Raw genomic sequence first — 27,375 nt, forward strand, 5'->3', positions numbered from 1 at the left:
GAGTAGTGTGGGGAACCTCTACATCTTCATGCCATGACACGTAGCCATGACAGCCCCCTGTGTCCTCTCTCTTAAGCAAGGTTTGTGCCCTCTCCCACCAGTTCTCTGCTCTCTTAATGTTTTAAGATCCTTTGACTTTTCAGATAGCTAGACTTTAACTGAACCAATGGCCCTCACCATCAACAGTTAATTTAGCCATTTGGCTGCAGTTGCTGCTCTTGCTGACTCTCATGGTGCAGTTGCACACTCTGCCATCGCAATATGCACGCAGTCCTGCTCCACTGAGCCTCTGCAGAGCGCACGGGGCTTTGGGGCTTGGAAACGGGAGGCCTCCCACCAAGCTTGCCTTGCTGCTCCTGCTTCCTTGCAGTCACTTGTAAGTGCTCTTCCTGCTAACCTAGAGAAGGAGGGAGCATCTGAACATACCAGTGCAGGGCCAGATGGACAGCAATGGATAAATGAACAGCTCTAAAATCAAAGGCAAAAGGGATCCATGTCACCGAGGAACTGCTTCATGGCAGTGTTGAGAAGGCATGGATGGATAACTCGGGCTTAAGGTCAAAACTTCAAAACACTGTGTCTAGCTACTGACACTTGTCTTTTTGACAATCAAACTCAGATTCTGCCATTTTAAAATATATATATCCGTATAAAAAACAGCAGCCAGGAACAATTTGAAATACATACAACTGGGACTTGAGAGGACCAGTCTGGAGAAAAGACAGGGGTCCATCCAGTGGGAATGGAGAAGGCAGGGAGGTGCTGGGACACAGAAGGCAGGAAGAGAGGTAAAAGAAGAAAGAAAAGCCTATTTGGAGTTATTTCCCTTCATTTCAGAGAGAAAAAAAAAGTGCAATGATTCAGCAGTTCTTTTTCTGAATTTTTTTTAGACTTTCCCAAGGCTAGCATGATACCTCTTCCTAGGACACAAATATCCACTCTTATTTTGTGTTTGTGTGTGTATGTGTTTTTGTTTTGTTTGATTTTGGCAGCATTTAAACTAATTCAAGAGAATAGATACCAGAGAAAAGATATCATGAGGCCCAGATTACAAGAGTGTTTTTTTTCCAGTCCCATGTAAAGTCAATGAAGAAGCTTGTTTTTCCCAGTAAGTTTATGCCTCCATCTCAGAACCCAGCTAAAGAGAAACTAAATAAAACCTAGGATATTAGAGGAGAAGTGCAGAATAGCAAATCACAATGTTCCCTTATCAAACGGAAGTACAATTTTCTGACTATGCAAGCACCATTAACTTGAGATCAATTTTTAAATTGAAAATGAAAAGGCACAATGAAAGTACAGGCTGTTCCCATTGATACTTACTACTCGCCTGCAGTCTGCAAAACCAGAGGATATAAAGCAACTCATACAAGGATGTCAATAGATTCAAAACAAAATCTGAAACAGTAAGATGTATATTACAAAACTACATTTCCCATTCTTTAAAGAAAAGAGAGAGAGAGAGAAAGAAATATAGTAATACCAGGAACACTAAATATTTTGAAGACCTTCAGAGAAGATTAGGAAAGTACAGAATGAAAAGAAAAATATGCAAATTTCCTTGATGCATGAGTAGAGAAGAATAAGTAAGTTGAGGACTAGACTAAAGTGAAAATCCTCTTAAATACTACCTTGAGGGTATAAATGAGCCGTAAAGCAAAAGCATCAGCCTCGTGCACAACGTTCCAGGCTAGCTTGTGAATTTTAACAAATACAGACATAAAAGCTGTGGTACTGTTAACTGGGATGTGAACTTGTGATAGTTTCTCCATCGTGTTACTGTGATGAATGAAATTCTGAATCAAATTCTGAAATACAGAATGACTCCAGTAGTTTTCTCAGGGACTCATGTATTCCGAGTCATACATGTAATATGTAGCAATCGCAGCATGTTGCTTAATATAGGTAGGAATCAACCCTTTGATACATATTTTCTGAATATATATTGCACTTCTTCAAGCATAAGTGACTATGACTTGTTTCTAGGTTCTTTTACTCCATTCACGTATGCTCCTACAGCCTTTTTTACAATTCTTGCTGTTTGTCTCCCTTGTCTCCTTTCCTCGCACTTCTGAGTGAATCTCAGCTTTCTTGGTCTTACTAATTTCCATGTTAGAGTTTTAAATGAATTTCAACTTGGTTTTAGAATGAATTTAAAGCTAAATTTTAAAAAGGCTGTGCTAAAAGAAAAAGAATATGGAATGTGGAATTTACACTGTTTTGTTATTTTTGCTGTTTTTTTTTTTCTCTCCCCTCTTTGCTCTCCTTTTCTGCCATTTTCCACTCCATTTTACCTGTCATTCAGCTGTTCTTTGAGGGGACAGTTATAGATACTTTCATTTTTATACCATCATTGCAGCACAATGTCAATTTTTATTAACCTTAATAGCAAACTACATAAACAAATGAAACCTTGAAATTAATCTGCAAAACAAGGTAGTTGGCATATTATTTCTAAACTATAAATAGACAAGAAAAACACCATTTTTTAAGAAAAAAAAATAATTTATTGCTGGTAGTAGAGCTCTATAACATACAACTCATGCTGAATTCTTCTTATATCATCAGTTACATATAATCTTTCTGGGGATAAAAAGAAATTGAAGCAAAAATAGCACATTTCTTATCCTCTCTGACTGGTAGAGTTAGCAGTATGTTTACACAATTCCTATCTTATTTTTAAAGCAAATTTGAGTTGCTTTTAGTCAATCCAAATCAAACTGACTGGATAAGAATATTTAAAGCTATTCTGGGGGGGATAAAATATATTCCCTGCCCCTTTTTAGTACTTTTCCAGATTTTAACATTTAATGATGCTTTGCCTACCCCTGCTATGACAAGAAATAATGTATTACAAACAGCAGCAGGAAGGAGCAATATCCTAAATGCTGCCAGTTATTACACGTTGCTGTGATGCCACTTGTGAAAAGACCCAATCAAGCCAGGCACGCGATGGGAACAGCTCAATCATCTTTATTGACAGGCTACACAGGAGGGACTGTGAAGATGGCCATAGAAAAAAAACATACCCACAAATACTGTTTCTCCTTTCAGTTCCAATCCATTTCTTCTACAACTTTTCTGTATGCATCACCTCACTAGACTGATCCAAACTCCCCATGGCACATGCTTCTTATCACGGGCTGAAGGAAATTAATTAATTCCCATAGCTGACCTAACTCTGCTGTCCTGCAGCTCCCTAAACTCAGGGCTGGCAGGTAGTGCTCTTCTGCACAAACGAAGGGGGTTAGCCCTCCTGCTTCTGGTACCTGAAAATTATCTACATGCAAACACCTTGGAATTATGAAAGCAGACCATTATTTAAAATTATTACTTTCATCTGGAGAAAAAAAAAAAAGGTAAAATTGTGTTTAAGAGACTACTGGGTACAAGTGCTAGAATTCTAGCCAACCTGAGAACGGTATTTATAGTCTATCATGAAGTTAACTTCAGCAGTGCAAATTTACATGACTTGATGAGCTCTTCTTCATCTAAATGGAGAAATGATGAAATAAAATCTCTCCCGCAGATGCCCACTGACTCCAGTATGATGTCAATGCCACTTGTCACATTTAGATATTAAGCTTCAGCTGGGACACAAGTGATGCTGGATTAACTGAAGGTTTATTCCACACTGCAGCCTGGGCAGACTCCCCTGGGAGCAGGCAAGGAGGTATAAACCTCAGGACTCAAGAGGGAAAACTTCCCTCTCTCCTGAGACCCTGCTGGCTTCCCAGCCATTATCCTTCCCTTCGCATTATACATATGCTGGCAGGATGTTCAGCAAGAATTGGTAAAGTTATTGATTACCTAACTCACTTAGGGGTCCAATCCTCACTGAGATATGAAAATATAACTCTGAATTCTTTACCTCTCCCCTCCAAAGTTTTTACCTGCACAGGGATGAAGAAAAGTGCATGCAGGTCTGCTCTGCAGTGCAGTGAATGCAAATTCCTGTTCCCTGATTCCCTTGTGAATTCTGCCCCCAGCTGCTTTCCCTTACAAGCAAAGGCAAACACAGTCTTATATCCTCCTAACAGGACACACAGACAAGGATGCTGTTTGCTGAATAGAATGTTTGGGGAAATATGTTTCAAGCAATAAATAAATACATAAAAATCTATATCTCTATGGCTGGTTGAAAGGCCCCATTGGGGGATGAACATAATGTTATATATCACCTGTAGTTGTCAAGGTTATGGTTCTAGGCTTATGGTTCCAGACTACAAAATCATTTCATATGTATTTTAGATATACCACAGTCCCTAGCCAAACACTGGAGATCACCTTAATTGCAGAGAGACCCTTAGTAAGATTCTTAGGAGAACTGCTCACTGCATTACCTTTCCAAGTTCCCAGTTCCTGCACCAAATAAGCAGATTTTCTGACATTTCTCTCTTTTAATCTATGCCTCATGGTTTCAAAGCATAAAGTTTTGAGAGCACCTGAGATGTGCTTTACCTTCTTCATTCGAAAACACATCTTGAAGGAAATCTCATTTGCTGGAAAAAGGGAATTGCGTTATAATATCCATTGGCAAATCCAATCCCCAGCTTACCAACTCAGGAAGATTCTTAGTTCTAGATTCTGAAAGAAAGCCAATCTTTGAGAATATAGTACTCTGGAACATAAGAAACCCAGAATGAACTAGGATGAAAAACTTTTATTTATTTGGACTGAGTCAACCTGAAATTGCAACATTTCAAGTCTACCTCCACCTACCTGTCATTTGGCATTTCTCTCCTTTATTTTGCAGATACAAATGCAAAAATTGTTTTCTTTCTCTCTGTCTTTCCCTTTCTATTAAATCTTCTCATCAAAACAGACACATGTCCATGAAATATTCTGTCTTAATAAAAAAAAGTTTAAGTTAGAGCTATGGAATTTTTGCAAATATTGACTGATTTTAAGTGCAAAATATAATTTAAAGAGCAAGACTGCAAGATTTTTGGATTCGAAAATGAATATTTCACACGCCTCCAGTTCAGAAGCTACCAACTGTGGTGACCAAGTTTTGAATAGGAAAAGCTGGGTTTTTTTTTTCCTTATACTATTTTTTCCTTTTCTCCCCCACAGTACATATGTCTTGTTTTTTCCCTAATATATCATTACATTCATAAAGAGAAAGCAGTACAGACACTTTACTATTTAAATGAGATCCATATTCCAGGAAGTTTAGTAGCTGCAAAATATTCAAAAAGCTAAAGTGTGTGAGTTTAAATGAGATCAGAGCAGAGTGAAACACAGAAAAATAGGAAACCTTGTCCAGAGCCACTGAGATTTCTTTCCCACCGTAGGCCATAGACTTGCTATGCTTAGGAGGTAAAATACTGACAAAGATTTTTTATTCAGCTAGATCAAACTACACATTGGAAAGGTGATCTGATTGATTTTGTCTCCTCAAGTCACATCAGTTCTGAAGAACTACGCCTTCCAAGCAGCCTGAAGTCAACAGTAATCTTGGTAAGAGAAGACCGCAGCAGACATAATATTAAATAGACTAAAACACAGCTGACAATTATCTGGGGAAAATTAATCAGATGCTGATAATGGTTCTCACATCATGCCACCCAGAAACACAGCCTTGATGAAAGGAAAAATCCAAATCCAGACATAATTATTAGGCATCTAATGGTTCTCTTGTTAGATGTTTTGCTTAATTCAAGCGTTTATCAATCCCCTTGGGAGGATTTCTTTTCCTCCTTGCAAGCAAGATTTTACAGCATAAAGTGCCAGAAAACATTAAGAAAAAAGTCCTCTGCCTTTGCAGATTTCCTGCAAGCTTCTAAAAAGGGCTGGAAAGGGTTTTGACATACACATAAGCATGTTAATTTCCACTGAGGACGTAAAAATGTGGCAAAAATTTCATATGTCACATAATCGTGAGTTTTATTTAAAACTTAGGTTTTAAAAATCCTTGTCTTAAAATAAAATATATTAGTCTATCTTTCAGAAAAAAATCAACAAGAGCAAGCTGTTCCTGAATCATGGGCTACACTTCCTGGCTTTTCGGTCAGCACACTGTGCCAGCAGCAACGCCGCAGCACTCTTCCCTGCTTTCACCAGAGCAGATATTTTATCTACACAGACTGGGGGGTGACAGGGGTGGGAAGGAGGAAGGAGGCGCGTGAAAGGTTTGTGCTTCTCCAAAGTTCTTTTCAAATGCATGTTTCCTAAGACTGCATTATCATAAAATTATTGCAGTTACTACCATTACCATTATCAGGACCCAAGAGCCTTTCTGTGGGCACTATATATACACTGAAACATGACCTTGAAGCATTTGCAGTCCAAGAATGTGTATATTTTATATTATTTGTAGGCAGGGCTTGACAAGCAATGCTTTATACCACAGAGAGAGGGGACAAAACACAGTAGTCAGTAGACACAGTGCTATGTGATTTTGGTTGCAAAACATTCAAAGGGTCACAGAATTAGGGAGTCACTGACATTGGAAGGCACCTCTGGGGTGTCAGGTCCACCCCCTGTTCAGAGCAGGGAACGCTCAGCAGGTTGCTCAGGGGCATGTCCAGCAAGGTTTTGACTATCCCCCATGATGGAGACTCTACTAGCTCCCTGGCAATCTGTGTTCAACCACCCACACAGGAAAAAAAAATAAATAAAAGGTTTTATTATGTTCAAGTAGAATTTCTTGTATCTTGGCTTGTGCCCACTGGGGCTCACTGGGCTCACTGGGCTCACTGGGCTCACTGGGCTCCTGTCACTGGGCATCACTGAGAAGAGTCTGACCTCGTCCTCTTTATACCCCTCTTCCCTCTTCAGATATTTATACACATTGATCAGATCCTCCTGAGCCTCCAGGCTGAGCAGGCCCAGCTCTCTCAGCTTTTTCTCCTATGAGAGATGCTCTGGTTCCTTAACCATCTTCATGGCCCTTGGCTGGACTCCCTCCTTGCATAACATCCAGCCCTTGTTCTGAACCCTCTGATTGAAGTTTCTGTTCTTTGCTATTGGAAAATCACATGGGTGGACAAACTAGCACTGTTCATACAAGGGTGGACAACCTGTGCCCAGGCTGCGGAGGCCTTGCTCTTCTGAGAAAAACCCCTGTTTGACTCCGGGTGTGCTCAGGCTCACGGGCATGCTGCAAGAATGCAGCCTCTGCTGGACTCTCCCCCTGCTTTGCGGGTTCTCTTTTCTAGTTAAAGGCCCTAATGGTGCTGCAAGACGAAGCTGTTTGATTGCTTTCACTGCAGCTCACAAGTGTGAAAAGTAGCAAAGAAAATGACATCAGTGTATGAGAGGATTTTGCTACACCGGGATGAAAAGTCTTTTGATCTGACAATGAAGAACTGGCTCTTTGCAGCTACTGGCATGCTCACTATTTACATACTGTCTCTTTATTTATATATAGTTCACATTTGAAGGTTATGAATACAACCTGTAAGTACTTCAAATATAAGCTCTGACTTTTTGATGCTCACTTCAAGCTGCGAGTTCTCAGCACTTCCAACAGCTGGATGCTCCATGAGGGAGCTGATGGCATTTACACAGAAAATATTCTACTTGTTACAAGCAAGTAAACTTCTGATTTCCTACATATTACTCATGGAAGATAGGACCATATAAAGCATATCTTGGAAGAGAGATATGAAAGCATTCCAGAGGGGAAAAAAAAAATCTTCTTGGCTTTGTCTTTAAGTATTCTCTGACAATTTCCTTGTGAACTGAGAGAATCTCGAAACAGCTCACAGAACTCACCTGTAACCACTTCTCAAACCTAAAATAATGATATGCTATGGAAGGGGTCAAATCCAGCTCCACCTCCATCAGGTCACAACTTGGCATCATGCCTCTAGAAGTACTTAAAAGAGGATCAAAATCATGTAAAAGGGTGAAGTAGGCTATTTTCAGGCCTTGCAGAGGCAATTTTTAAAATTTCTTTACTCTGATTTGCCTTCAGTGAGGCAGCATAATCAGCAAAATTCTAACCTTGGAGCTCTGGTCCCATTAGTTGCACAAAGCTTAGGTGATTTACAGTCAGAAAATCATTTCTAAACATCTGAAAGAACTTTATTATTCTGCCTACAGCTACACCTGTACACTTCTTTGTCTCTAAGTTTCAATTAGAAATAATTTAAATAAGAGAAAAACATGTTTCCTAGTGGCAGAGCCTGTTAATGAAATATGTTTCACATTTCCAATGGAAATGGAAATTTAGGAAACTGACAGGCAGATCTTATGCCTGCATTATGAATACATTTTATATTTGAAAGACTTTATCCTCATCTCACTATCCAGATCTGCAGCTCATTTTTATCTCCATGAGCCATATTCATATTGGTCTTAATGTCTGAACTGCCATCCTATTAACACGATATCTCAATTTCTAAGATGTCATCAGAATCACAGAAAAAAAATGGAGATCCTGTGTTAATTTAAATGTACATAAGCACTGAGGGAGAAAATCCTGTTAAATGTTATACTAAAAGTCAAGAGGAGAACAAAAACTATGAGAAAACAGACTTAGGAATTTAACCATATGTTTGCATTAAATATTATGTAAAACAAAAAAGATAAAAAAAGATTTGCTAACAGATTTTATCAGAGGGCTTTGGAGATACTTTTCTTTGGATTAAAATCTTTCCTGCTTAATATAGAGTAAAGAGTCTCCAACTATGCTAGCTGTGGGACGTAAGTGGAATGAGCACAAAGAAACTGTGTTAGGCTTGTTATTAGTTTCTTGTGCTCTAGGAAGGGATCTTCTAGCCCTCATGTATGTGAAGGTCTGAGTCCTAGAAGACTTGGATACAAGCTTAACACAGAGAATATTTTGCTTGTGCGTGATTTAAGTATTTTCAAAAGTTTGAATATTCTTGATATAACATTAGGACAGCTAGGAGAAGAGGAGGAGGGAAACTTTATCTTTAGGCAAGGTTCTTCTACCTATCATCAAGTGACAAAACAGAACAGCTCAACTGTCCTGCTCAGCTCCTGCAAACTGACATTCTGCCAAAATGAGACTTTTTTACTCTTCTCATAACTAACTACCCTGTGTTTTAAGATGCCTTCATGAGTCTGGAGGTCAGTTGTAGAACCGTAACTGGGGACAGACCTAGGAAGACAGACCCCATGTAGATGGAAGCTGGATGGCTATTACCAGAAACTTACTTAAAACAGTCCTACAGATCTTTCAGCATCAAAAGCAGTAGAAAAATGACTTGAGAATGGCAGGATGTGGTAGAAAGAATAGAACAGCCACTTCAGCTATTGCCACATGGTATTACGATGTTACAGAATCACAGAATCACAGAATAGTTAAGGTTGGAAGGGACCTCTAGACATCATCCAGTCCAACCCCCCGGCTCCAGCAGGGACACCTAAAGCACGTGGCACAGGGTGGAAGATCTCCAGAGAAGGAGACTCCACAACCTCTCTGGGCAGCCTGTTCCAGTGCTCTGTCACCCTCACAGGAAAGAAGTTCTTCCTCACATGGAGATGGAACTTCTTGTGTTTCAATCCATACCCTTTACCTGTTGTCTTGTCAACAGAACAGGACAATGTACCTGTTACACTACATCATTATGAAAAATAAATTTCACATGAGAAAGCATTAATTCACATACCTATTAGCATAAACATATAGATGGATAGATAATGCACTTCTCATTCAGAGGCATTTTGTTGTATTTTTGACCAATCAGATGACCACCTACATATCATTGTCATTTTACCAGGCTAAAAAACAGTCAAGCTTGACATTTTTATATATGTTCTAAAAAGGCACTATCCTTTTCTAAACTGGCTTACACAACACTAGCACACATTTATTCTAGCATAAACTCTTGGACAAAAATAAATCCAAAAGTTTATTGATATGGAAAACTTGAGAAGTCTCTGGAGAAATCAAAAAGAAACAGTTAGGAATTAAGAAGAAAGATACGGGCACTTTTTAAAAAATTTATACCTGACGTACAAACAAGCCTCAGTGGAGTAACCCATGAGTTATTCTGCAAGTATACGTGGTATGCTTGCAGATCGTGGCTGAGTTTGGGTAAATCTCATTTTTGGGAAAATTCTTGGATCTTTAATTGAAAATCTCCTTGTTTGTTAGCAGGCTATACATACCAAGGAAGCAAGGGATCTGGTCTTCTTATTTCCTGGCTGAACCATAGAACCACAAGTAGCACAAGGATGCACAGAGAAAGCTCTGGGAAAAAGGCCAGGCTTGTTGAATACATGTGAATTACAATGTTTTTGAGGAGATAACATCCCTCCTTCTGCTTAGCCCACACTGTTTTGATGTGGGTCAGACTGTAAATGACACAATTTGATTGCTATTGCGCTAACCTTTGCATTTCTCTGACTTTGAAGGAGAAAGTCTCATCTTCCTTTCTCACCTAGCTTCAAATGGAAGTCTCATGAGTGCTTTGGATTTACTCTGTTGTTTTATAATTGTGGTTTTATTTGAATTGCCACAAAATTGTTGGGTGAGATTAAACACAGGCCTTTTCTTTTGAAGAGGTCTGTGCTTAATATGACTTTTACACCCCATTTTCTAACTAACTTTGAATTTTTTCCCCATTTAAGTCTAGTTGCAACTCCTGCTCCTACACTGCAATTGTGAGAGCCTTTCCTTGGTACTACGCTAAGTGATATTTATGCATAAACTTTTGCTAATTGCTGATTCCATTGGCATTCATCAACCTATGCTGAAATGAATAAAGCTTTCATTCATGTTTATATATTAGTTTCCAACATTTGTATGTTTGTAATCATCGGGCCAAAACTGGCTTTCATTTGCAGAGATGTAAACTGAGAGGAACTGAGTCAGGAGATATACTCTTATTATGTGCAGAGAAAGTTTTTTTTTTTTTTTTTCTGGTGTCACCGAGAGCTGCGTTTGGAATCATAGAATCACACAATCACAGAATGCTTAAGGTTGGAAGGGACCTCTAGAGATCATCTAGTCCAACCCCCCTGCACACGCAGGGTCACCTAGAGCACGTGGCACAGGACTGCATCCAAGCGGGTTTGGAAGATCTCCAGAGAGGGAGACTCCACAACCTCTCGGGGCAGCCTGTTCCAGTGCTCTGTCAACCTCACTGTTAAAAAAAATTTCCTTAAGTTCCTGTGGAACTTTTGGTGCTTCAGTTTCCGGCCATTACCTCTAGTTCTGTCAGTGGCCACCACTGAAAAGAGGCCAGCCCCATCCTCCTCACTCCCTCCCTTGAGGTATTTATATACACTGATCAGATCCCCTCTCAGCCTTCTCTTCTCCAGGCTGAACAGGCCCAGCTCCCTCAGCCTCTCCTCATAGGGCAGATGTTCCAGGCCCCTGATCATCCTTGCGGCCCTGCACTGGACTCTGTCCAGCAGCTCCACATCCCTCTTGTGCTGTGGAGCCCAGAACTGGACACAATACTCCAGATGCGGCCTCACCAGGGCTGAGTAGAGGGGCAGGATCACCTCCCTTGACCTGCTGGAGATGCTCTTCTTAATGCACCCCAGGATCCCATTGGGCTTCTTGGCCCTGAGGGCACACTGCTGTCTCATGGTCAACTTGTCACCATGACACCCAGGTCTTTCTCCGCAGAGCTGCTCTCCAGAAGGTCGGTCCCCAGCCTGTACTGGTGTCTGGGGTTATTCCTCCCCAGGTGCAGGACCTTGCACTTGCCCCTGTTGAATTGCATGAGGTTTTTCACCGCCCAGTTGTCCAGTCTGTCCAGGTCCCTCTGGATGGCAGCGCAGCCCTCAAATGTTTATCACAGAAACATCTAAATTCTCAAACTCCACAGCATATTCATGGGTGGCAAAGATGGCTATATCTACATTAACAAGAATTTTGGATCAACATGTTTGAATCTCTAGAGCACAATTTGTGCTCGGCACTCAACTTAGGTACTTATATTGATTGCTGGGATTCTTATTTCAGACTGGCTTGAGTTTGCTCCCATGCACTAATGGTCTTTTATTGCTGTAGTTCATCTCCCAAGTTAGTTTTGTCCAGTGAGAACCCCGGTCATGAACTATGATGCTATTCCTGATGTCAACCAAAGCTCAGTAAGTGGAAAGCACCTTGGCATTGCCTGAAAAGCACTCTCCTGATCTGAACTAAAACACTAATGTAGACGCACTCAATGTGTAAATCTGGAACTTACACAATAGAATATCTATGTGGAAATTCCTAGTCATCAGCAATTTTCCCAACCATATAATTGCTGCCATTAACAAATACAAGATTCCAATTTAACAAATGGCAGCAAGATAAATGCCCACATCATTCTGGTTTCTCCCAGCTTTATAATTCAGAGTTTAGCAATATGTTCTTTGATCTTTTGGAAATAGTACCTATATGTTAATTTTAATGACAGTGCAGCACTTTTCTTGGTTCATTCTGGATACCTGAAGGTTTTGATAGCTTTATCATGGAGGAAGTCCTGGCAGTCAAATTGAATTTACCCACATCTCTAGGACTACTATTTTATTTTCCTCCAATCAACTACTCACTTCTTTCTCACTCTTTACACTTAGCAAAAGATAACTCAGTACAGAAGCCTCCAGCTGAGGAGAGTAACTAAACAGACCAGAGTTGATGGGGAGGAAGAGGAAAGGGGAGCTAAGGAGACTGTGTGGCACGGCGTAGGGCCATGTGAGAGGGTGTGTGGTCAGAAGAGGGGATGTGACATTTGCCTTAGGTTTTCTGTATCCTTTTGTGTCCCACTCCATAGGGGAACTGCCACAGCTGCCTTCCTCTCCCATGCCCTTCCATATTTGTGGCACTGACTGTAGCCTGAATCCCTCAAGTATGGGAAACTGGACTACCTACTGCTCTACATTTAAAAGTTTTATCTGTCTATTCTTCGTATCTTGCCCTGATGCAAAAACAAGTGTCATGCCTGGGCAAAGCCATTTTATTATTATCCTTCGTCCTTCTCTGAAGCTGTTAACACACAAGTTACTATTGATCAGCTGCGTCATAGTAAACCTGTATATATATGTTTTTAAATTCACCTGTCCCTGGAGTGATTGTAGATTATGTCAAGTAAAACTGCTCATTCTTAGATAGACAGTCTGAGATAGATAGAGAGAATGGGCCAAGGTGTAGAAGGATTGCATCTCCTCGAAGCACTGTAATTCACATGCATTCAACAAACACGGCCTTTTTCCAGAGCTTTCTCTGCAGAATATTGTGCAACTTACAGTCCAGAGGAAATAAGGAGATGATGATGTCTCTTGCTCCTTTTCTATGCACAACCTGCTAACAAGCAAGGAGATTTTCCTCATCATTAGAGATTCAAGATATGGTTAGAAAATTATGGCACCGATTCATACGGTTTGTCCATAGAATAAGAATCACAGCTCTCTTGGCCTAGTACTTGATCACATTCCTACAATATGGGCTTTGATACAACAGCTTCATTAACTGTCCAGCAAAACTGTTTTAAGCAGTTCCTCCTTAGGAACTCAGTATTCCAGATGGAAACACTTTCTGTAAGCAGTTTGCTCATACAGACCACTAAATATGTTCAAAAATTCATCGTTCAGAAAATTGTTAAGATAACCCATGATGTTATTATGCAGTGACTAATCATATATCAAATTGCAACATTTAAAAAGCTGACACTATCCTCCAGCCTAGTCCTCCTCACAATACTTACATATATAATGCCTTATGATACCTATATACATATTACAACACAAAGCAACAGGTCAAATTCATTTATAAGTGAGAACCCAGAGCTCCTTTTCCAATTTGCACAAGTCCTCTGTATGATATAAAATAGTTTCAAATATAAATATCCTTCAATCAGTAACTCATTCTGAAAACTTTACACCCTTCCAGGCTGCTTTTAGGTCCAAATCTATCAAGACCGGAAATTCCTGAAGCCTTAATCATTATAATTACAATGATGTACCACTTTAGTCAACTTTTGTTACAATTCCAGGTTCTTCAAATTGCCAGCTCGTACTTCAAAAAGTTTATAACTGAAAGTTAAAGCTTACTAGTTTCAGAAAAATTAAGCAAGTCTGAAGCACTACAAAAATCTATGACCACATACATGCAAGAAAATAAGACAGAATTTAGTTTATTCAACTTCATACAGGTCATGTGATAGAATTAATGCCAAATGGTTTTGGTCTCTGTACAGAAACTTCCAGTGAAAAATTTAAATGATGTAATAATTACCTTTTTCCTTTCATGATCCTTCTGACTGTCTTAATTTACGATGCTTTTAGCTAGCATACATGTATCCTGAGGCTATGATAGGTGCATATTTATTTAAGTCAAAAGATAAATCTTAATGAAAGGTTTTTTTAATACAATAATTAACTTATTTTGATCATCGTAACAGTAATTATTAGTGGCACAAAAACAGAATCAGATCTCAGCAGAAGCCATGAAGATCCTAATAGGGTGGAGCAGCAGCACTCCCCTATTACTTTGCCAAGAAATGATACATCAAAGTGGCAGCAGTGAATCATCACACACTGCTAGGAACTACACCCAATGAATTCAAGACTTGAAAATATTAAATGCAGTAACATCTATCATAAGTTGCAAATTATAATTATACAGCAGATAGCTTGCAATATGCCTTTTCTCAGAAATCAAGCTATGCTCTCCTTATGCTATCCCCACATTATTACTCATTAAATTAAAACACAACAAGACCTAAAGAACTGCAACAACAAGGAGATTTTGACTTTGATAAAAAAGCCTTATTTTTAAAAACATTGTTTGACTATGGGTGACTACAAGCTCTAGCCCTGTGTCAAATAAGAGAGCTGACTGTTGTGCTCTTTTAGAAACAACTTCCCCCAAAGGGGAAGCTTTTTTTTTAATGGGATTTCATATACCATGAGAAGTAAAACCAGCAAAGATGAAGAAAACAGCCCATCCATTCTTACCTGCTGTCATCTTCTCCGCAGCAGAAATAGCTCGTGTCCTGTTTGTATGCCCAGTTATAAATCACTGTGCTCACAAACACACGTACACACACGCACACATACAGTGTATGGAGCACTGAAACTCTCAGCAACCAGTGGAAGTTGCAGCCAGATCTTTGGCCATGACCCATGTAAAGACCTCAAACAAAATTGAAACATTTCAGCCAAAATCATGCTAATAATTTCTAACTCTGTGTCAGATCTACTTTACGAATTAATTTCCCAAACTAAATACTTTAATGATACACAAAGGTATTCTTATCATTGGTTTGCCAATAAACACTCTCAGAGAATAGCCATCAAAAATACAGGAATAAATAACTCTTTAAAAAATAAAAAAATAAATAAAATAAAATAAAAGACATACTGTGTTACCTTTTCCAGTCAAAGTTTCTTCTTTAAGTTTCCTCACCGCTTCTTGGCCCTCACTCTCACTGTTTCCAGCTGTATCAAAACACAGAGATTACAAAGTTAGCAACACAAATAACTTACTTAAAGACAGTGAGTATAAACATGCCATAAGGGTTAAGCACAGTGTAAAAACAACAACACTGTTTAAGTGAAAATGAGATGGGATTCCTTAACATCAGAACAGTGGAGGTTTTTGAAAAGTGCTGTGCAAATGTTCTGTACAGGTTTTGCACGCTTTTCTCAATTACTTATACAAGATAAGACCATCTGCTGGCCAGAAGAGCTGAATTTCGATGCAAATCTGTGAGCAAAGGGAATTGCATCACATGAGTAATTCCAAAATGATCTTAATGTAGGTGAGAGTGGACCCCTCTCTTTTTTTTTCTGAATTAAGAAAGAACTTCACAGTTGGTGGTAAGGGCTCCCTGCCACGGCCCAAAAGCTCACAACAGGTTTTACTGACTGTAGCAGAAAATAGGGTAAGCATCAAATAAACGCCTTTTGTGCCATTCAGCACAGGCGGACAATTAATAATTGCCTAACATTTGCTTGGCATTTGTTTTATAATTACTTCTTTAGAAGAGAAAAACACAAGCATAAGCAAAATATTGTGCTTGATAGCATATGTTAAATTTTGAAAATTGTTTAACATACCATTTATCCATCCACAGACAATTTCCATGATATGAATTATCAAAATATCAATTTGTTTGTTATCTAAAGTAAATATAAATAGTGATGTTTGTAGCAATCTTCATGAAGTTGCTGTCTCCTGATTATATAAACCTCTTCCCTTCTTTTCATACAGGTTTTATATAGTGACCGGTTTTCTTGTCCTCTCGCTTACTAGTTAGTACACAGATTTTTTTTTCCATTTATTTTTTCTTATTTTTTAGTAAAAATAACTCAGCCCTAGCCAAGGTAAGGACAGATAGGTGGATAGATGGATGGTAAGGTAGAATTATATCCTCATAAATTAAATTAAGATTGGAAAGGATTTCTGCAGGCCACCCTTCAACCTTCAGAAGGTTCAACCTTCTTCTCACACTAGTAGGTGCTTATACTTTCTTTAGAGTGTTAGAATATGCGCTATTAAACCCCATTTACTGCATCTCATGGAGAACACGTTTCAAAAATAGAAATAACTCCTATGAGATAGATCACGTGCTATCCACTAATTAGCTCAGAGCATTGGGCAGCAATTCCTGGGACAACCCTGGCCATTTCGGGGAAGCAAACTAATACATTCTTTGGAGGATGGAGATTCTGGTGTGCTTCTGCGTTTGGGCAATAAAAAACAATGATTTGCAACATTGTTACCCGAAGGGAATGTGTATCTTTGTTTTCATGATATGCAAGAAGACTCAATATTTACATAAACAAAGCCCAAACAAAGATGCTTAACATTTCAGATTCTGAAGAAAAAAATATCTCTCACATAAAACCTAGATTTGTGCTGCTCTATAATTGCTATTTATAGATTACAGTAACTCTGGAATTGTATCGCTCAGACAGTTCCACAGACTGACTAAAAATAAATAGATAAATAAATAAATAAACAAAGCAAACATTTGCAGTATTGACATCTTTGTGTTGCTGTTCCCCCTTAAAAGCATGCAAGAGGTTTTACAGACTAAAAACATTCAGCTTGATGCTAATTTCTGGATATAAAAGCCATGTCAACAAAACAACCCTCCAGAGAAATTGCCATATCTAGGGAAATCTCTCCATAAGACCTACAGGCAAGGGATGAGTTTTCCTCCTTATTTCCCCTGAAGTTACCTACCAAAGTAGGGTTTCAAAATCAGTGTGTAACAACACCAGGCAAAGTTAGGTTAAAAACTGTGGCGTATGGAAGCACCGTCTGCCACATCAAACAAAACACTTCTGCACCAATTCTGCAAACGTCTTGTTTGATTCCTCTTTCACTCAGCATTCCTCAAAGAGAGAACATGTTTATTAAAGCCTTCAGTGTCTTGATTTTAAACCTCAATGTGTTCTCTGAATTTGTTCTTTTAAGAGAGCTTGTGTTCCAACAACAAATTTTAATACACATTATTTTTCTCATATATAAATGGTTATGCATTAAAGCTCTATGCCGTCCAAATCAGTTTATTCATATTTGCATGTTTCACTCTAGACCACCGAGAAAAAATAATTACTTTCCTAAGCATTCATTTCAAATGCCTGTTTCCACCCTGATTCAACAGCAGGTTTGAAAAAGATTCTGGAAGCTGTGAGGATCATAAAATTGAAAAAGCCTCACTGAGAGCATCACCCATTATAAAGGCTTTTGAAGTACTTCTTGCAAAGAAAATCCTGTAAGAAAGCATAAAAAGAGTGAACAGATGACCACAATTTTTGCAAAAAGGTTAAAGATGTCTAGAAGATACAACAAAATTGGGAGACTAATATATACCTCTGGGTTTTTTGTTCAAGGAGAGCAGCATCCCCTTGCTGATGATAAGCAGAAGAGAAATGGGACATTGCTAACTGGGGCTAAAAGCATTCCTTACAACTCCACACTCAAAGACTTCTTCTAGGCCTTGCTCCAGGCTTCCCAGGTTATCTGCTTCAGGTTGAAAGTGTGAAGAAAAACACACCAGCCATTTCCAGGAGAAAGGCTACTAAAAAATCGTTTTGCTATTATTTCTTTAAAGGTATTGCAAGGCTACTGTGGGCAGAAGAATGAGCTTGGCAATGGAAAAATGGGGCTATACAAATAGGATCTTTTTCCCTTCTGTTTACCCTGTGAAAACCAGTTCAGACTTGGCTTGGTTATAATCTACAGAAAAAGCAATTATTTTCATATACTGTGTGGATGCATTTCATTATCCAGATATTTCAAATGCATTGGGCATGTTTTAATCCACCACCTAGTTCTATCATTTTTAAGCAACTGCAAATAGAAACAGATTTTGAGTAGCAGATCCTGCTGTGAGAAGATATACTGGAAAGAAGCAGCAATAAATCTTTTTTACACTGGACATGGTTAACTGTTAATATCCGTCACCTTTATTACTTAGCCTCTGGCATCTGCCTCAAGAGATAGGCAAATAAAAATCTCTTGCATTTTAACAATGAGTTAAGTCCAAGTTCGAGAACTTTTCCTGAACTAAGAACAGTCCCACAAACACACCACTAAAATTTGACTGCAAACCATTCCACAGCAAATTCTGTATGTTTGGCTGCTGCTGTTTCCATAGGGAGAGTTATTCCCACATACCCCTCTCACAAACAACTCCCAAGCCGAAATGAATCCTGCTTTACATGCTGCCCAGATGCTGCCCCAAACCAGCTCCCTACCCTGGCATCCCTGATCCCTGCTCCTCTCCTACTTCACTATTGCTATATCGCTCTGGCGTCCTCTTGTATTGAGTGTTATGCATGAAAGAGCCATCCTTTTAACTACTAATTAATTGCTTAAAATTCAGAAAGTACTTTTCAGGTCGCCAAGCTGACTCTATTTGTGTTAGATTGGTAAAAATTCAAAATATCTTTTGCCTACTCTTCATTTAAATGGTTGGAAGGATAAGGGAATATAAGGGAGAAAGTGAAGACAGACCATGTTTTTTTATGCTGTGGGAGAACCTGGAGAAAATCTTTAAGAAAATTGGTCTTGAGAGCTTAGATCATATCAAAATGCCTGACTTTTTTTCCTCCGACTTTGTCCCTTCAGAATTGCACAAAAATCAGGTAAGACTGATTCAATAATAACATTAACTGCAGCCAATTCTGAAAATAAAACTAGTCTGAATGGATGAGCTATATAAAATGTCATATAAATGCTGTCATATTAATGACAGGAAAAAATCTAATTCTTAATAAAATACAGAAGTTCATATTCCAAAGAAAGAGATGGAATCATAAATTCAAATAAAACTGCCTGTTAGAAAGTGCTCTCCTCTTCAGCATTCATCTATGCAAATGCCACAAGTCAAAACACGTACATCTAAAGCCCCCACAAAAGTACAAAAAGTTCTTATCAATAGTAATAGGTTTTGGATACTACTCTAAAGGTCAAACACTGTCATCTTAATCACTTTAGATAGACCCTAAATTTGAAAATCATTTCAGCAATTATAATAGAATTTATTATAGCATATTGTTCCACCAGAATGTGGATGGAAAAAATGCACTTCTTAGAAACAGATAATGATTGAATGAATTTGTGCACTAAGGAGACATTTTCAGTTTCACTACTTATGGGGTCCTGATATATTATAAATATATTTTATACTTTTTTTTTATTCTCTTAAAGTTGAAAATCTAAGAGAATAATTGTTAATTATGTATTTCATGTACAAAATTGATCCTAATAGAAAAGCAAGGTCTTTTCTCATTTGTGTGTTGTAAAAATAGGAATTTGCAATCTTAATATTTCAAATGAACATATTGCAAAGCATTAGGAAGTAGTTTAAAATAGTATATCAAAAATGGTACAATTGCTCACAAGTCCAACCCCACACATTTACTGGTGTCTAGGGAACTTGTCTCCCAGAGATAAATCCCTTCTTTAGACTTAATTCTGTATCTCAGTTAATCTGTAAAACAATAAAGAGCTTTTCAGAGTTAGCAGACTGCCCTATCGACCTCTCCTGCTTTTCCTTAGATGTACAGGAAAGATGAGCGGAGACAATTTCCTCCATTGGGGTGACAGGGAACCAGAAAAGCACATCAGCCTGAGTTTCAGACTTGGTTGGTGCAATGTAAAGATCTTCATCGACCACTTCAAGTAATCCAAATTTAAAAGCAGTGTCCATAAACCCTAATGCATATTTATATTACCAAGAGTAGCTTGGCATTATGGTATTAAATTCCATATAAATGTACATCATATGATTAAGAAGTTCCACACAGTAATAGTTAGTTGTCTTAGTGCAATAGAAAATATAAGAGATTTCAACTGTCTATTTGAATTAAGATGTCTTCTCGGAGTAATATAATCCTCATTATGATTGAAAGTGAACTGCAGTAATTGGAGCAAGGGAGGGGTGGCTCTGAAGGGCTTGTGAGGGCACCCAAAGCCTCCCGAGAAAATCAGCGTCATATCAGCTGATGCTATGAGGATTATGAATTTGCAAGTGTGCTTGGCGCTGCATAACAAATGGCATGTGCCTCAGAGAGATGGATGCAGGTCCAGAAAAGCTCTGAGCCAAAATACTCCTGTGGGCATAGAAGGGTGTCAGCCAGGTAGACCAGGACCCAGGGCTGGTCCTCAGAAGGGCGTAGGAAGCAGGTGAACATTGCAGAGGCTTCCATTAGAGAAAACGCTGGGAAAGGGCAAGTGCAAAACTCTTCCTTTTCAAGTGCAAAAGTCTTTCTTTCACGGTAAGCCACGAAATACAATTCAAGGACAAGAATAGATCCAAGTAAAACTGTACACGAAGTCCTGGGACAGGGAGTTCTGTGACTTAATTACACACTCAATTGCATGAAAAAGATTGCTTTGTATTTTGCTTTAAATTCTGTTCGATATTTGCTACTTCATGTGTAATAAGAAAGAGAAAAAAAACACCTCTTATTCACTTTCTCCAAACCATTCATAATTTTATAAACTCTTATGATATCACACCTCAGTCACTGCTTGCAAGCTAAGGAGGCTTTGTTAATTAGCCTTGCTTTGCATAGAACCATTCCATATTCTTTATCAGTCCTTTCTTGTATTTTTTTCCAGTTCTACCAGACTCTGCCTTTTAAGCATTTCCAACAGAATGAAAAAAAATATTTCCATAAAGGCACAAAGATGCTTCCTGTCTAGCTCTCATTTCACTGTTTACTGAATTAACAAGATTTTATTTGCCTTTTTGACTAGCACTGAACATTGAAGCTGATGTTCAGAGAACTTTCATCGATAAATCACACTTTTTTTTTTTAAGTGGTAGTAGGTAATTAATTAAGAATCTATTCTTCAAAATACTACCGTTGTTTTTGTTCATGCTGTATTTGTGTTAGCTGATACTCTGTATTTATTCATTCAGTTGAATGACCACCCAGTCATTCAATAGTGTGAGATTCTTCACAGTTCTCTACAGGAGCTAAGATTTCACAAGGTCACAGTGTAGCAGAGTCACAGCGTAGCAGAGGCTACAAGGCACCTCTGGAGATCATCTTGTCCAATATAAATTGCCCATAGCAGGGTCAGCTACAGCAGGTTGCTCAGGGCTGTGCCCAGTCAGGGTCTGAATATCTCCAAGGATAGAGAATCCACAAGCTTTCCAGGCAAACCCTTCACACAGAAGTGCTTGTGTATGTCCAAATGGGATTTCTTGTATTTCGTTTTGTGTCCATAGCCCAATGTGTCAACTGGGCAACACCAAGAAGAGTCCTGTGCCCTCTTCTTTACTCCCTCCTCATCAGATATTTACACATACTGCGACCCCCTTGAGCCTCCTTCCAACTGAACATTCCCAGCATCTCCTTATATGACAGATGCTCCAATCCTTTAAACATCATTAATCAAACTAATCTGACTATCCTAAATACAGTTGTGCAAAATTAATCATTCCAGTATTACCTTTTTTTCTGCATTCTTTATAAATATGTCAAGCATATGCCAATGGGATCAGGAGTCCCTCCACTACATGCCAAGCCTGACAAATAATTTCTAAATTTTGTTTCTGTCTCCTAATTGGTTACTAATCTGCAAGAGATCTTTCTCTTATCTCAAGACAAGCTAGCTTCTTTAAGATCTTTTGGCATCAGCCTTGCCAAAAGCTTTTGAAAATTGAGATTGAATTAATTCATGCAGTTGTTGACTTCTTCAAAGCATTTAATAAACTACCACATCCAGAAAAGCTGCATTTTCTGCAATTTATCATCATATATTTAACTCTTTATTTCTTATATTGTCTACATTTTTTTTTCCCAATAGTGAAATAACACTCACTGGATTATTCTTAATATTGGTATCACATTTGCCCAGTTGATACATCTCCTGTACAAAGGTTGATTGGAGGTTTTATGTAAAGGATAACAGTCCAGAAAGCCCAGAAAGTTCCTACTCAGGTTTCTGTGAGCATTCAGGGGTGCCTCTTCCTAAGGACTTGTTACTGATTTATGTTATTGCCTTGTTACCCAGCATTTTCTGTAGATGTTTGAGGCAGTTCTTCAGGCACAGATTCATAAGGAAAAGGTCAGGTGCAGAAACTCCCCTGAACCGTTCTTTATCCCTTCTTCCGTGGCCTTTTACTCATGAGTGCATCCTTGCACTTCAGTTATCTATCATCCCTAATAACTTCCTAGCTGGCTTGCTCCCTTTGAAAAGGTTTAATATTAATGTTTATGCTTTAGCAGATTGCTTTCAAAATATCTTTCAAGCACCCCCTTTTTATGATTTTCTAATAAACTAGCCAGATTCTACACAAGGTCTACCTTTCTCATTTGATCGTACTTTCAAGTTTTGACATAAATGCTTTTATTTAAGTGTTTTTACTTTATCGAGAAATTTCGTTTTAAATCACAATGATTTGATTTATCTGGGTTTTTTGATGAGAGCTACTGTGTTTATATTGTGCTTATAATAGTCTCCATACTACTCATAAGCACTGTGACTTTTTAGCTGCTTCTTTTACATGATTTCTTATTCTTCTGATAAACAACGAATAGTTTTTCCAAAGAGCTATAGCAAGATCTGGAATTAATATATTGAAGTTGTCTCTTTTAATTTCTCAGGATAGTTAGTTTGTACAGACTAGTCAAAAACTAAGTTCTAATTTATTATGAAATTGCACATGCAATAAGACGCGATACATGCGGTCTTCAAATAAGGCATTTCAGTTTGCTTAGTTTAACTTAAGATACAAATCCAAGCTGAAATTATCTGAAGTTGTAAATTTTAAAAATAAATTTCCCCCAAAATGAAATCATCCAAGATCATGTAGCAGCAATACTAACTTTAACCAATAAAATACTAAAATGGATGCAAAGGCTGTTTCAGTTTGATCAGAACTTCATAACTATTTCAATATGCCTTGACTTGGAACTACTAACTCCCCATAGTTTTCTATTATTTCAGGTTTCCTACGATATATATTAAAACGGAAAATTCAGGATTCCTGATCTTTCAGCTCTGATATTGACTCTCTGAGTTAAGTATAAAGACCTATCAGAAACTCGAGTAATTATGGAATAGGAGAACAGAGCATTGCACTCTGTGACCCATTTGGTCAGCTGAGACACCAAAGCTGGATAAGAACAGTGCAGGCATGGAGTAGTATCTACCTGAAACGCTCTTGGACTCGAACAATTTGAAATTCAGGAAACTCCTAAGTCGGAGACAGTTTCCAATTATTTCATATTTCATGGAGGGTTTTTATCCATGTGAATCATTAGCATGGAACAGGTCTCACAGCAAGGAGTCCCAAAGCTTCACTGCAGACCGCATGAGAAAGGTACCACCTTTTGCTGTGAGTATGCTGCTATCTGGGATCTTCCTCTTCTAGAAGAGACAGTGAACAGCAGCAAACTGTTCACTAGCAGCAAACAGCATACTCATATCGCTCCGAATTTAACGCAGCTGTGTCATATACCCTTTCTGTTAACACTTTTTCAGATTGAAAACTTCTAGCCCACTTAGTTGTTTCTCATAAATATACTGCTCCCCAATTAGCTTGTCCTCTAAATTCTATTTATTTATTTATTCATTTTGCTATTCGTTTTGAAGTAGGGAGATAAGAACTCACCACAGCATTTAACATGCTGGCACACTAAGGATTTATATAGTTACTAACTTAGGTACCATGTTCTGTTCTCTCTTTCTTTCTTAACAATTTCTAATATTTGATATTTCACCCAGGATTGAGAACACAGTATTTTCACCCAATTTAAAGTTCATTTTATAATGAACTTTGGGGTTGGAGGGGTTGCATGTTATTGAGGACTGAGATTTCATAGCGTTTTCTACTGCAGTTCCTAGATCTTCCTCTGCAGTGATGATAGACAGCTCAGAAGCACTGCCTCTTTTATTTTGTGGATTTAGGATCGTTTTTCCTCATGTACATCACTGCACATTTACCTATATTGAATTTCATGTGTACTTCAACAACTAGTACCCAGCTCTTTTTGGTCTTTCTACAGTTCTTTACACATTGGAGAGGTCTTTATTACCCTGGATAATTTAACATGACTCAAAAGACTTACACTTCATTATTTGTCTCACCTCCACAATTACTCTGGAATCATTTGTTAAATGAATGCATTCTGGGATCTATCCCTAATGAACTGCAGTGGAGATGCTGTCTCCTACCATGCAAATTAACATTTATGTCCATGTTCTTTCCTAAGTTTTAATCAATGATGTATCCATGTAATGATATTTCTTTTTATCCTCTGGCTGTGTAGTGTCTTTAAGAGATTTAAGGAACCTTGTGTTAAGATCTCTTGAAATCCAATCAAAATAAACTATGTCAACACAAATCTCTCTCATCCACATGACTATTGAAGCCTTTTTGCCTGATAAAACTACATATTTGAGCGAATTATATTTCTAATTAAAATTACTGCCCAAAGGATAATTCCTGTGCGTTTTCTGAAAAGAGTCTTTTCAGATGTTTACACTATTTTCTTAAAATATTGATGCCCCAAAGAAAGTGGTAATGACTTTTTTCATAAAAATAATCTTAAAACCTTGCAGTTATCAATAAAACTATATCAATTCTAAAGGTGAAATGTTCTAAATGAATAAGCATACACAAACACATTTTTTTAAATGTAAAAATGATGTTTAAAGCACACTTAATGTCCACATGCGGCTCCAGGTTTTAGCAGAAACGCAAAATAGATTTTTTTTTAATTTATGTTAAACAGAAATTAGGGACTAAAATGCTCAAAAAATTATTGTGGATTAGGAAGGCTTTGCATGGCTATGTGCACATACACTCATGTACAAATATAGAGCATTATAACAGATCATGTACAAATATAAAGCATTATAGTTGAGTTCTTCATAATCCTGATAATGGTGTAATGATATGTTAAAAACTAAAGTGAATGACAATTACAGGGCCATCTGCATGCATTTTTCAGCATTCACACAGAAGAAAGAAACTCATTAAACTGTTTTGAAAGACTGGTAACATTTCAACATTTCCTGACTGACTCCACTAATTCTATTCTGACCTAAAAAATATAACAAAAATAGGAAGAGAAATACTTTTCTAGGGCTATTATAACTCAAGCATCTCATACATTTATCTATAGTGAGAAAAGACTATTAAAGTATCCCATACAAATTTATGATAATTGAAATTAAATCAAACTGTCTCTGAACATGATTAATTGTACCATCTTGATAGGGTTTAATTATCCTTCTAAAGTCACTTTGTGGCATTGCACTACATTAGAATTGTATGATTTATGGTGTAGCAAGTCCTCTTTGAAAATTGGTAGTTAAAGTGAATGAAAGAGATGACAAAAATATCTCCTCTTTGGTCTGTTGCAGGACTTACAGAGGTCACAAATTACTGCTGAGCTGCTCTGTGGAAGTACATTCATTTATGCCTATATTTGATGGCTCAAATAAGTCGCTCGACTATACGTGAGTGTGTGTGTATATATGTGTGTGAGAGAGAGAGTGTGTATCTATATGTCTAAAATGTGATTGTTTTCCCGAAAATGTGAAATTGTTCTAGAATATTGTGACACTGATATACTTAGACATTGGAGACTGATTGTGCAATCTTGAATATGATGTTTTAAGCCATGCAGCATATGTATAAAATTGCTAAACTGGGATTCTTTTGTCTTTCATTCAACATTCACAACCAAGGATATCATCACCAAAAGTTTTTCCAGCCTTCTTTTATTAAATTACTGAGAACAGAGGGAAAAACTGAACTGTAGATCTCCTTGTTTAAATCAGCACTCTTAACCTGCAAGATTACAAGCTTATTTATCAAGTAATAATTCTGTAACAGAAGCATGAACTCCTGGAATGGCTTGAAGAGTCAGGACTGACAGGTATTTTCCTTACCAGTAGTTCCAGCTATCCTTCAAGAGACATTCCTGACTACTAAGTGAGAGTAAGGCTATCAGTGCCACAAAGTAAAAAGACCTCAATAAAATCTATCAAAGGGACCTGCTGAAAGTTGCTTTTAGCATTCACAGCAACCTTTTCATGCAGCCAGCTGCAGAGAGCAGGGTTAGCAGCAGAGACAGGAGTCTGGGCACTAGAGCTGGGACTGGAAAGTCAGAAGCTGTAGAATCACTGTGCAACAATGAACAGCTTACTAAAATGCTCTGAATGAGAATACCACCTTTGTACACTATGAGTGTATTCCACACAGTAAAATGTTGTTTGTTTTTTTTTTTTCCATTTGTTTTGCTCATTCCTTTAGTAGATTGGGTTTGAAATTAAGTTAGTTCAAATATTTACTCCTCTGAAATGTGAAATGGCATCAAAGTCATTCACAGTAGTGATTCATCTTCACGTTACTCATTCAGGTTTGACTCATTTTCCCATTGCAGGGATATCATTGTTTACTGATATAATTTCTTACATTCCCAATTACTTAGACACTATAATGGAAAATAAGCATTCATTGAATGAGCAAGATTGACTGTCAACTAAACATGAGTCTGATCCACTCTCAAATCCAAATTCAACTTTCCTGACATAATCCCATGCTAATTTACAAATATAGGGTGAAAACATTCCTTTGGTAGAAAGCTTCAACACACTTAAAGTCTTATTTGAGGCTTAAATCTTTCTTTGTGTGGCCTGAAGCTGAATGTGCTAAGGCATGTCAGTCTACCAGCAGGTATTTTAAGTATATTTTGAACACTCAAGGCCACAGTTAGCAGCAAAGCTGGAAGGTCATTGCATTTAATGTGCTGCTGAGACTGTTATTAATCTTGCACATTGGAGAAAGCCTGATATTATCCGTTCTACTGACAGGGCTTCTCTGCTCTGAAGCATTTCGCGGGCGAAGACGACGATTGTGACTCACCAGCCAGTGTTTAGGCCAGAGGTTGTCTGAGAGAATTAGACCACTTGAACATCTTACTCATCAAATGTTTCCTATAATTAATTGCATTAATTTTAATTTGTAG

At 38.0% G+C, this 27,375-nt stretch overlaps 1 protein-coding gene across 1 annotated transcript in view; it reads right to left on the reverse strand.

Annotated features, from left to right (window-relative positions):
* DHRSX (dehydrogenase/reductase X-linked) overlaps nucleotides 1-27,375 on the reverse strand; it is a 167,361-nt gene that overhangs the window by 100,320 nt on the left and 39,666 nt on the right. The window contains exon 3 of the mRNA XM_088521845.1: nucleotides 15,289-15,357. Coding sequence (XP_088377971.1) covers nucleotides 15,289-15,357 — 69 coding nt within the window. The remainder of the gene's footprint in view (nucleotides 1-15,288; nucleotides 15,358-27,375) is intronic.

Source organism: Tinamus guttatus, unplaced genomic scaffold, assembly GCF_059628265.1.
Source record: "Tinamus guttatus ecotype Peru unplaced genomic scaffold, ASM5962826v1 Tinamus_guttatus_pri_ptg000134l, whole genome shotgun sequence".
Lineage (NCBI taxonomy): Eukaryota > Metazoa > Chordata > Aves > Tinamiformes > Tinamidae > Tinamus > Tinamus guttatus.